General features: G+C 38.1%; 1 protein-coding gene across 2 annotated transcripts in view; it reads right to left on the bottom strand.

Annotated features, from left to right (window-relative positions):
- Positions 1-3,343: 3,343 nt before the first annotated feature.
- LOC150088129 (stearoyl-CoA desaturase-like) overlaps positions 3,344-13,228 on the bottom strand; it is a 28,724-nt gene continuing 18,839 nt past the window's right edge. For both annotated transcript variants that reach the window (XM_090370581.1, XM_090370582.1), the window contains exons 4-5: positions 11,022-11,227; positions 3,344-3,846 (exon numbers count right to left, since the gene is read on the bottom strand). In XM_090370581.1, coding sequence (XP_090226707.1) covers positions 3,420-3,846; positions 11,022-11,227 — 633 coding nt within the window. In that variant the 3' untranslated portion in view covers positions 3,344-3,419. The remainder of the gene's footprint in view (positions 3,847-11,021; positions 11,228-13,228) is intronic.

The following is a 13,228-nucleotide window of genomic DNA, read 5'->3' as shown; positions in this document are numbered from 1 at the left end:
GTACACAGTGAAGAGCTCCTTGCAAACGAAGCTACACAAATTAATACAAAAAACAGAGGGTTCCCACAGTGGTTCCGAATAAAGGAGCCTTCAGGGAATGAACTATGGAGATACCTAATGAAATCATCAGTACGTTAAGAAAGTGATTTGCGCATATTCAAACGCATCTACCACATATTTAAATGTATCATCTCTATAGAAACAGACTTTTGCTAATAGTCGCCCCCTGGTTGGTGCTTTGCAGTTCACGCTACATCTGGCAGGTCATCAACTTTTCTTTTTATGTATGGATTATTTATTTATTATTATTTTTTTTTATTATTTAGTTCTTGAATTCTTATTGACATATTCCAATAAATCATCTTTTCTTAATAAATTTCTGTACTTAATATATTTAAATGTTTATTTTTTAATATGAAAATTAAATATTTAAAAAGGCTGTGCTGCTTTTCACGCTATTTAAAAAAAATAATAAAATGTTAATTATGCTGAAGGCGAAAAAATGTCACAGACATAATATATATATATATATATATATACAGTAATACTGTCTTCAATTTTTCAACACAGAAAACAGTTAATAGCGTGAATTTTCAAAACCGCGCATGCGCATATATTTCAGCTTATATATTACACGTGGAAGTAGAAATATGCGGCAATTTTAATCAATTTTGCAGAAAATTTTAAAAAATAAATAAGAAAACACAGGTTACAATCATAAACTATAAACATGAAACTATTAGGCACTTCGATTTTAGAGTGAATAACTCGTTCAAGTGCGAAAAAATCAAAATCATGCACGCGCACGTATTTCTACTTATACGCGTTTTCTGTTTTCAGTATAATCAACGTGAAACTGGATTTCCATTTCAACTTGATAAAATTAAATTAACCGTTAAGTGCGTAAAATTTTTAAAATTATGATTCAACTCTTTTTATGTTTATCCACTTATATCCTGTTTGGTATACTACTAGAAGAAGTCTACGGATTCCAATATGCATTTTTTGCAATATTTCTTAATTAAAAATATTCAAATTTGACAACATAGTTTTAAATTAAAAAGTTGGGCCCTTTGGGATTACACTCGATAGTTTTATAAAAAAATAATGAAAAATTGGTCTTATTTATCATCAACCAAAGCTCTTCACAAAAATAATTACAAGAATAATTGCGGCGAAACAGCAACAGATGGGTTGTTATCTCTTTCTTTTTCACTGTAGAGTACTGCAAAGCTACCCTCACAGTTAACGATATCCGTGAAAAAGCATCTGCTACTAAATAACCTTTACTCGTAACGAATGCTGTACATCGTGGCATTCGTGATGAGTACATGTGCTGCTAGCTACCACAGTTATCACCTATAATCTATAGTGGTTCATCGTTGGAGATCGATTTTTTTGAAACAAACTTTTTTTGCCTCTTTTTGTGGACACTTGATTCAGTAGCGTTTACACAAAGTATGACTGATTTGGTTACTCTGAATACCAGTTAGACACATGAATATGTATAACCGGTAGCGTATCACATGTTACTGGTTACAATCCACAAGCGTCACTCAAGTACTTAAGAGTGATTTGTCACTCCTATTATTAAGGGTGAATTTGTCACTGATAAAAGCAATTGATACTTTTAAGGAGCAATCACAGTTGTCCCTGATATGTAGAAACCACCATTAAGCTCATCACAGAAAAAACACCCCTTCCAGAGTTCTCACATTTTTACGTGAGTTCTATATTTATTTGAGGTTATTTGAGGGTTCAAGTAACTATTCTGGGTTAAACCAAAAATATTTCTCCTTTTAGTAAATTAGTTACACAAATAGTTCATGTTATGTTAAAATAGTTCATGTTTTCTGTTATATTTTTTCAGCATTCGTTATACAAAGCGGGGAGTAATTAATTTTCTTTTGAATGACGACGAGACTTTAAAGCTGCCAAATTGTTTTATATGAGGGGTTTCACACTTGGAAATATGGAGGGTTTTTAGCATACGGTCTGTGGTTTTATTGAAAAGTGGAGTATAGTTTTCGACTGTTAGATTATTTTGAGTTGATTCAGAGGTCCTTTATGGGTTAGTTTCCTCTTTTGCGCTTTTTGTAATGAATTAAATGATACTGGCCAAACAGTTCTCTCGGATTTTACTTTTTATGAGATTTATCTTCAGTTATTTTGTCAGGATAACCTCGATGCTCGGTAAGTATTTCTTCCTGGGAACATGTGATTAAGTCAGGCAAGATCGGTGACCGTCATCATAAAGGGGAGATTAAGACTATATGATTATGACGGGGTACATGAGAATAAAGAACCTCTGGGACTGAGTTGCTCTTTCATTTCTCCTGAAATCTCAACTAGTGACGAATAACTTTATTGAAAATCCTCTCTTCTTCCCTTCTTTAAATTCCCTTTAGGCTAAACCATCCATTATTTTGATTAGAATTTCCCCAGGTAGCATTTTTATCGAGAGCAGTGAGCACCATGGCGTTATGTTCATATTGTCATGCAGTATTGATCAGTGGATTATAAACAGATTCACCTCTAACCGATTTTACCATCACAGGATACAGTATTCCCAAATATTGCCACTATGGTGAAACTGATATCCGTAAGGATGGATACTCTGGGCTAAAATGGAACTGTTACTGGGCCAGGGTCGCATTCATCACAAAAAATCACACAAAAGGAATACAAACACTGGAAAGCATTTTTGCAACAACTGCCAACTTTAATAACTCACTTCTACATCAGCAGCACAGAGAGTAAGCCAAGAATATCCTATCACTGCAGGCGGAAAAATCATTGCATAGGACAATATAACAACTATGAAGTCTTTCGGGCAAGAAAAGCAAACAAAAACTTCAGAGAACAAGATCTCTGAAGTTTAGAGGTCAGCGTGAGGCACTTTATAATATACTGAAATTTTTGTGGTGCTTTGTGGAAAACTGTCACTTCTTGTCGAATAAGCAATAATACGATATACTCGTATGCTTTGTGATTTTGTAGATTGTCTGTGAAGTGAAGATCATCTGTACAGTTTTTGCATGGTTTAATTATATCCCAGCCAATAAGAGAAACATAATAAGCAGCACACGTGGGCTGGGAGATTTAAGTTAATTTTTGCATTCCTATGTACACTATTTTATATGTGACATTTTATATTATATGTGACAAACAACTTCAGGTCATCTGAATAGCAGCCGATGTTAAGCTGCAAGAGAAGGAATTAAAACAAAACAGCAACACATTTTCTTAAATCACTATATCTCTTAAAATAACAGAATTGGACAAGGTACCTAAGAATAAGAGCCAAAATATTTGTTATTGAGAGTAAAAAGAATTCAGGAGTTCCACAATGAAAAAATTATCCAAACTTTTCACGAATTTAGACGGCAATGTAATTGCTGATTTTAATACAATTAACATTAATCGGAAGTGGAATGATTCGTTTTCAGTTTCTTCTGTTCTATAACACTGGGCGATGCTGATTTCAGATCGTAAGCCAGACCAAGCACTGACATTAGATCAATGAAGGCTGTTGTTGGATTGAGAATCCATCCTAGTTCACTAGTAGAATAGTCCCACGGAAATGAGTGATGATAATTGTGAAATCCTTCTCCTAACATAAACAAAGAGATTGCGGGGTTTTCCCTCGGTTCGATATCCTTGTCGTAAGGCCGATAGCCATAAGAATGCGCAGCACTATTTACTAGAAATGTGAAGTTCAGAGTCAAGCAGTAACGTCCTAAGGCTCCCAGAAATAATCCATTCCAGTATGTTTCTCTCCATAACAAAGCAGGCAGAACGTAGGGTAAGCAAATTCCAAGAAGTAAAAATAATGGTCGGAAATACCTGGAAATAAAAGATTATGACATGAGACAACTTTTAATAAATTAAAATATTCGAATCTTTATGAAATTTATGGAAAGAAGATCTGTTCTGATTTAGCAATAAAGGTCAACAAGTATTTTTATTAATATTAAATCAAGGATTTTGTACTTTAACCCGGCGTTGGTATCGCGACTGTTTTTCCTGAAATAAACACATGCTGATGAGTTGTTGTACTAAGATTTTAGGAGCATCAGCGACTAAGGCCATATTGCTCCGTGTATATTGTCTATAAATTGCGTGTGTTGTGAGATCGGTTTTCTGTTTTCTGGTGGAAAATCCTGAGTTTCCGGGAAAAAATCATGTTACCCTCGCCTGACACCGACTAACTCAGCCACGTTGTGAAAAAGGCCCATAAAAATTCCTCCCATTATCGATGGGACTCGAACTGAGGTCTTTTCCACCTGGTGTGGGGAGGATGGCGATCCTACCCGCTGTGCTACTCAGGAGGGCGTACTGATGTGAAGATACTGTACCCAGAAAAATTGATCAATGTAGAAATGAATATTTTTGTGTAGAGTATTGTTATGTTGTGTTGTTTGTGTTCAATGATCGGCCTCCTAGTCCAGTAGGTAGCAAAATACCCTGCGCAGCCAGCTGGACTATATTAGTATTCCATCGCTTCTCGGCCCTTTGGCTAAGATCAAAGTGTATTAGTATTCCAGATGCAAATCGTACTTATAAATTCCATTCTGTAATCCACGGAAACAGGATTAGCAAAGGAAGAACAAATCCAATAAAGTCCATAAGAATGAAGCCCAATATGACCATAATTGACTAAGCTCATTCGAAGAGGATCAAACAAAGACCAAAACATATAATATTACCAACTCGAAAAGGCAGCCATGAGATCAAAGTTCTACATTCACGACCGTTGGAACAGTAACAGGAGAGACACAAATAAGTGCTAGGACAAACTAGCAGGTTTCTATGGTTGTTTGCATGGTTCGTACTGTAGTATTAAATACGGTTAAGGCACTAAATTCAAGATTTTTAAGTAAATATAACTGCTAGAATTGTAGTAGAACTTTCCGTAGAGTAGAAGTTTAAGGGAGTTCTCCATGCAGTATTTTTGTAGTGGAGCTCACCGTGGAGTATAGCTGTTGAAACTATGGTCAAGCTCCCGGGACTAAAGAAATTATAAGCACTAGAAATCATGTGGCAATAAAGTACGCTGGAATCAATAGTAATATAAATTAAGGCACCACACTGGAATCAATAATCGCGTAAATTAAGGAACCACTGTAACCAACGGTCATGTAAATTAAAGAACCATGCTGGACCAAACAGTCATATGCCACAAGCAGCCAAAACTGTTTGGAATACGAAATTAAGGATTCTTAGAGCCTCTTAAACTATAGTAGAACCCTTAGATCCGTGGATGAAAGGACACACTGGTCAATAGTCATATAATATAAGACACTACGCTGCACAAGGAACCACAAATGAATAAGCTTTTTTCTACTCCGTTTTGCAATAGCATCAAGGGATCATATGGCACAAAGAACCACACTGGATTTAACAAGAGTTTAAGAGACGTTATTACATTCAATCTTCCAAAACTTGTGATAAATTTGTACTGACCACCACATTCTCTGCATGCATTTCCTTGGTTTCATTAAACAGAGCAAGAAAGTAGAATGGTAGTTAAATGGAAGTAGACACTTATCCAGAAGAGGGAAACAGGTACCTTATTCAGCTCCCCTTCCACCGGCAGGAACATTCTGTTCCCTAAACACTAGTGATCAGTTCAAAATCGTTCGCCATCGGAAGCTACGGTAATTAAAATAAGCGTCATAGGAATGAGACAGGCATGATCATCAACCTCATAAGGAAAAAAAAAAAAAAAAAAACACACGTACATGATTACCCGACGACAGAAAACTACAGAGACCCCACAAGATTTCACCACAAGAGACCTCAATTTCTCGAATAACAAATCGAATCTACAGTATCAAGAATAATGCCACAAACGGCACCGTGAAGAACGATACTCATTCCTTGATATAATTAGAAGTATTTATTTATTATTTCTGACTGCAGGAACCATCAGGACGAGCAAGTTATCCACCATTTTCCAGAACGTAATACCACCCTCCCATGCTTGCTCATTGTAAATAGTTAAATATCAACATTCCGAAATTCATTCGAAAAGTGTCAGCCAACTGATAGCTGCAGTTATTCGTTCTAATGGTTTCATAACATAGCAATGATCGTATTCTTCTAATAACTATAGTTACAAAGCAGTGGAAGGCCAAGAAAATCTTATTGGCAACACCAATAAGGACTGCGCACAAGCTTATGTCATTATCTTCGCGGATAAGAACACACATAAAACACAAGGGTAGATCGGTGGCCACTCGAATGGCCACATTTTTTTAAAAAAAAATCTCAGGCTTGCCAGAAACATAGAAAATACGAGGAGATGGGGGAAACCCCAGGAGCCGTTAGACCTTCAACACACCTTACACCTTACTCAGATGGACAACAGACATGTAACAGAAACGATAACTACAGTAAACAAGCGATTAAGCCACCCTTCACCCTGGATGAACTCAACTTGGCCACTAGTACGGTCAGAAATAGAAAATGCCCGGGCCTTGATCTTACTGAGCCCGAAATACTCAAGAAAACCGTGAAATACGAGCCGCACCTGCTGCTCACACTATAGAATTCTTGGAAGCAAGAATTTTCCCAACTGCATGGAAAACAGCAAATTTAAAACTAATACTGAAAAATCCTACAAAAAATCCAGAATATCCGGATTCATATCGACCCATCGCACTGAATTATAAGACACTATGAAGCAGCAGGCCTACATGCCAGAAACCAGTATGGCTCCAGACCAGGGTCCTCACCTGTGGATGCACTGGGAAACTTGCTAAAGATAATCCAGGACTATAGACGAAAGTATCTGCTGTTTATCTCTGTTAACTTTTATGGGGCGTTTGATTCACTTTGGTGGCCAAGAGTCCTGGCGAGGTTGACGAAGGCTGAGGTGCCGCTTAACCTGTACAAAGTAATTGAAGGCTATTTAACGCAAAGAAGAGTGGAAATCAACGTACACTATCAAAAAATAACAAGAGAGGTGCACAATGGATGTCCGCAGGGATCGGTGCTGTGGCCGCTCCAGTGGACAATGGTCCTCAATGAATTCCTGACGACGGACCTGGATTCTGCTGAAGCGCACGCCTTCGCGGACGACTTGACATTGACGGTAGAGGCAGATTGCAGGGCCCAACTGGAGACGCTGGCAAATCGGGCACTGTAGCGGCTGCAGCAATGGGCATCAAAGAACCAGCTGAACATATCGTCAGACAAGACCTCATCGATCCTCCTAAAGGGGACTCTACAACTACGATGACCCGCAAATTAAAATCAACAATGTAACCATCAAATTTTTGAGCCAGCTGAAGTATCTGGGCGTTATCCTAGATAAAAACCTGACGTTCCAGCCGCATCTAAAATATATAAGTAGAAAAATCAGAGGATACTCTGGAATGGTAACCAGAATCACAAGGAAAGATTGGGGACTCAAGGAAAAAACCCTGATGGTTTACTATAAAGCAACCTTCCTGCCAGCAATCACCTACGCAGCAGCAGTGTGGTATCCAAAAAGGACACTGCTAGTCAACAAAAGAACACTGTAAATGACCCATAGGACCATACTGCTATCAACAACGCGCGCGCTTGCAGCACGTTAAGTACCTCAGCATTGCAGGTATTTGCTGGAGCGCTCCCCCTGGACCTGAGGCTATTGTTTTTGCTAGCCAGCAGAGTGGCCACCACCCACCAAAGATACATGACTGATCCGGCGGGCAATCTAAAAAACGAAAATATTTGGCTACAGACCCACCTCCTAGACCTTTGGCAGAATAGGTGGACGGAGACTACAAAAGGCGAAGTAACAAAACGATTTCTACCAGACCTCCGGAAAATATACCCAAAGCAGCTGGCCTGGTACTTCGCTGGTACTATATGACAACAATATTAACCCGGCACAGACCCTACAAGGAGAAGCTGTTTAGTTTTGGACTCGTTGAGGACCCCAACTGCATATGTGGGGAGAGCGAAAGCTGGAGCCACATAGTCTATGATTGTCAACACTATGAAGACCTCAGAGGGCTACTAATAACAAGATTGAGATACTTCCCAAAAGGATTGGAGCACCACTTCCTGGGCACTGAGGAGAATTATAGGGCGCTCTCCCGGTATGCGCAAGACCTATTCACCAGAAGAAAAACACTAATAGCTATCTACAGCAACGTACATAAAGATTGATAAAAATCGCCGCCAAATGTGACAGAAAACTGAAACCCGCAAGTGACAAGCACTTGGACAAGAAGAGTGCTGATCACACGGAAAAGAAAAACACGGACAGGGCTTGCACCATGTGTGACAAAACAGAACATAATAAACGCAGCACAGAGAGCAGAGAACTGACTAAACTCAGGACAGCTACAAACAGCCTGTGGCGATCTGAAGAGGGCACTCTAGTCCCCTTTTCCTTGGGGGAAAACGTTCTCTGTTCCCTTCCCCCCTTGCCACCACCAAACCTCTAATCTGGTGGGCATGGGCATGCCCCACTGAAAACTGGGGCTATCTACTCTATTGACCCTATATTTCTGTCTTTCACCCCCAATCTTCGGTATCCCTCCCCTCTCTACCTCCATCATAGCAAAACCCCCACACATTAAAAACTTAACATGATAAAATTACCTTGCGCCTAAAACTCGGTCTAGCAAACCTAAGCGATATTACCCCTACGACAGCGCAGATTTTATTTTTTTTTTAAGTACTAGCCGCCGAAATCCCAGGAAATTAAGCGGCAGGACCTGCCGGAATCAATCTAAGGCGAATGGTTTCCGACTTTCCGAACTGGTTTCCTGGTCTGCCTCCACGGGGCGTAAGTGGGGCAACGTTGGGCCTCAGTAGGGGTCTAACGGCTAAATGATCAGATGAACAACGGTACAGGACACTACACATGAACAATTCCCACACACTTTTAAATCTCTGGCATTTCCCAGCGAACTGGTTCACCCACAATGAAAGCATCGCGGAGATTGGGGAAACGCCTGGTGCCGTATGACAACAACACACACTTACCAATACACTCTGGTGGCCGTAATAGGACAGTTTATAGCCAGCTATCAGGTGGTCTAGAAATGTTGGGTTTTTTTTGTTTTTTTTTTTATAAACTCTATCCTCAATCCTCATATTCTTGACAATGATTCATGTTCTCTCGTCTTTCGTTTCTGTATCACCACAAAAACAGTTAATCCATCGTGATATACCGAACGTATGCAGTTCCTCAAACATCAATACATACCCCTTTTGTAAGAAAGTACATTATAAATTAGGTGCAAACCAACTATGACTTTAATAAGTACCTCAGCCATGAGGACATCATGGTAATTTTTTTTTATTTTTTCCACAGATTTCCTAATCACCATTTATTCAAAGAGAGAGAACATCTCAGTAAACGTTGAAGAAATTCAAGAATCTTAAGTTATGTACGTAGAAATTCCCATGCCTAACAATATCAACTAAACTGAAGAATCAGTGGAAAGCATAAATTTCCATTGCAATTGAGGAAGTGGAGACGCCATTTTGGAGAGTGAATATTCAGCGTCTAACAAAGAGCAGAAAACCGTCGAATTTTAGTAGCGCCAAAGTTTTAAATATTTAAAAGTCTATATCTGAATTTAAATTTATTAATTTCTATTTAAAATTTAACTTTCTATTCAGTATATCGTTATTTGTTCGGTCAAAATATATTTTTGAAAGAGGGAAGAATATTTTGAATTACTGTGAATATACAGATTTTTCTAAATTCCAACAAAAAATTATAACAGTAATTCTACCTACCGAAATAAGTAAAACATTCATTCTTCCTTTCCGATGTATTTCTCTTTTCATGTGCTTGAAACTGATGGGCGAGAATGCTTTTAATAGGTAATGTGAAGTACAAAATAATATAATTAGTTCTCTGTATTGTAGGTTGTCAAGTGTCTTTCCTCCATTCAGCAACCACAGAAGCTCGAAGTGGCGGCTCGAGCTTTAGAAATAAGATGCCTTGACCTCTGAATTGATTGGAGCACACTTTCATAAAAATGCCAGGCGAATCAACCTGAAAGTGGGCAAGAAGTCTTCCTCGCGTTGTAAAGGTTTCTTGCACGCCTGTATGTTAAGGTGTTCCCATAAAAAGTAATATAGCCAATTCAGATTAATGGATCGCGCTCGCCATGGCACAGAATTATGATTCGCAGTATAATTCTCTTCAAGCTCACATTTGTTTGGTTACCAAGAGAAGGTAAAAGAAATAAGAGGAAGACAAAAACCAGGTGGAGAGATGAGTTAACATCTCCTATGGGCCCCACTTGGAAAAGACCGGCATTGAACAGAGATGAATGGAGAAAGTCGGGGGAGCCTTTTGCCCAGCAGTGGGAATCCACAGGCCAACATACAACAATGATTCTCTTGGTGCGCAGCAGATGGTTACGAGCCATCATGCTAAAATGAATACGGGCACCATCGTGCTGGAGCGACATATTCCAGCATGATAGTGCTTCTGAATTACTAGATGTTCTCAGTGGAAGGATTTTTTATATTTTTTGAAAGCCTTTTCCCACATCATCTTTTAAACAGATTAAGGGATTTAATTCATAGACGAAGATTTCGGAATATCATACATATTTATACATGTTTTTCACTTGTTTTGGTATACTTGGAACTACCCCTATAATTTGTGTGTGTAATTTCGATACTCTTTATGTATAAATTCATCAAAAATGAAACGGAAATTTAATTCTTATTATTAAAATCTGGTTATCGAGCTTTATTTTTTAAACTATGAATAAATACAGAGAAAAATAATTTAAACAATCATTAAAGTTCTCGCTTCAAATTCAAGTTCAAATGCTTCGTGTTCAAATGAGAAAAAATTCAACTGCTCAATTGCTCTCCTTTCAGTTTGCAAAGAAGTTATTGTTTTATTGGTCAGTGTTTTTCTTGGTCAATATTCTAAATTTCTAACTTTTTAAACATTCAAATACCAAATTATCTAATTCATATTGGACTATTAAGAGTAATTCAATTCAAGATTCATTAAATATGGTATTTATAAGAAAAACTCATACCTTCTTTGAAATCTAATAACCGGATCTGCCAAAATGTCGCTCATATCCACTGTACTTCCTTTCCTTTTGACATCTGGATGTTTCCTCATCATCAGCCATCCAATATGGGCGAAAAAGAAGCCCCTATTTATATTATGAGGATCAGCATCTGTGTCTGAGAATTTATGGTGTCCTCTATGGTCTCTGCTCCAGTGATAAATATCATACTAGTGAACAGTGAATGTAATATACACATATATGGGGGCAAAACGTGGCTGTATTTATTAAATTGTACATACAAAGTGAACTCTTCATATTGTGATAAAAATATAAAATAGGGAAATAGTACGTTATAATGAATGAGAATTTTTAATAATAGTTTTTTAGATTATTCAAAAGTAATATGGAAACTATTCAGAAATATTATTGAAATCAGCTGCGGTTACAATAAATTGTTAATTGAACATTTTGTTAATTCAATTAAATAATTATTGCTTGTTAAAACCCACATTTAAAAAAAATAAAAACATTTTTAGCTAAACGTACCGTATAGTTATTTAACAGTTTTTACTATATGGAGTATTGTACAATGGGATAAACTCTTCTTCATCCCTGCAAGTAATATTCCTTTACATCACTGACAAAAGCCGATGAACTGTCCTGGAAGCTTGTTTGTATTGCTCAGAGAACTTTATATCCGACTGCATAATTATCCCCAGGTCTTTTTTTTGTTTTCAACTAGTCTAAATGTAGTACCACATGTTACTTTGGGTTACTGCTAACCATATGCAGTACTTTGCATTTCTCAATATTAAACTTCAGTTGCCTTTTCTTGGCCCATCTATCTAATTTTCTAGATCCTGTTGCAATAGCATTCCAACCTAACCACTCTGCCAACCTTTGTATCATTTGGAAATTTGGACATTTAGCCTTCTGTGCCTTCATCAATATCATTGATAAATATATAAAACAACAATAAGCCTAACACTGAACCATGGGGGAATCCACTAATAAGATTAATCTATGAAGAGCAATGCCGATTGATTACCGTTCTCTGTCTGTTACAACGTAGTTACAGACGTGCTATTACAACGTAAGTAACGCATTATCTGCATGCTGCTATTAGTCACTGTTAGGACATCTAGTTACGATCTCAGCATTCATGGTTTTGTCCAAAACAACCAATTTTCCTACGCCAAACCATGAAAAACAGCCACAGAGCATCACGCTGTCTCCGTCAAAATTTATTGTTGAGACATTACATCTCAGCAGGTAGTTTTATCCTGCCATATTCCACGTCTAGGCGTGAACATCACTGGTAAATCAGGTACCGTGACTGTCACTCAAACGCACAGCTCTCCACTGGTCTACGGTAGAAGAACCGCGGCTCTTAGCCCAACCTAGCAGGAATCTGGAATTAGTCTGGGTGATTAGTGGCGTGTGGACACCTGCATGTGACCAACCATGTTATGCAATGTTTTGCGCACTGTACTGGTATATGTCCTAATCGTCTCATTGCAGGACTGTTGATGCTACGACAACATCGATCTGCATTCCGAACGATTCCTTGAAAGGCTTTCCTGTCGCATTCCGTCAACTTTTGAGGTTTTCTGCGTCATTTCTTGATAGTGTCAACACCATTCCATCTCCCATTTGAAAATCCTATCGATAACCGTCTAAGTAGTAATCTTCAATGTCAATAAATATGTGTGGAGAATACTTTCGGTGAGCTTTCTTAGTGCATTGCACCCGTAGTGAAATTCGGAAGAGGTGGTGTCATGGTGTAAAGATTCTCCTTGTTTCGGACTCTGATTTTCATTTGCTGTGCGAAAAACTATCAATGTCTATGGCGCTCACACTCTATTAGTTTTGTGGAAATGGGCCATGAATATTCCAGAACAATAAAGCTCATCTCATACAACGAAACAAACGTTGGAGAACAAACGTTGCTACACGTCCGTAGGTATAACCTTAAATTGCCCACACGTGTCTCCTGGGTGGTGCTAAGTGTGCAATGGTGTTGGCTGCTGGACCTAGAGCTCTTCTTTTCGATATACCAGCAATTAGAGGTTACATTATATCAATACTTAGAACATGGAACATTATCCTGATCTAAATGGCTCCTTTCAGAACCAAACAACAACAAAGAATATAGGACACTCTCTGAATATTCTTCAACTTAATATCTAGGGTATAAGCCGATCAAAAAGTGACTACCTTTTAAAAGT

This window comes from Mastigoproctus giganteus, chromosome 3 (genome assembly GCF_048544385.1).
Source record: "Mastigoproctus giganteus isolate SK-2022 chromosome 3, ASM4854438v1, whole genome shotgun sequence".
NCBI lineage: Eukaryota > Metazoa > Arthropoda > Arachnida > Uropygi > Thelyphonidae > Mastigoproctus > Mastigoproctus giganteus.
The sequence above is the reverse complement of the archived record's forward strand: the minus strand, read 5'-3'. Positions and strand labels throughout refer to the sequence as shown.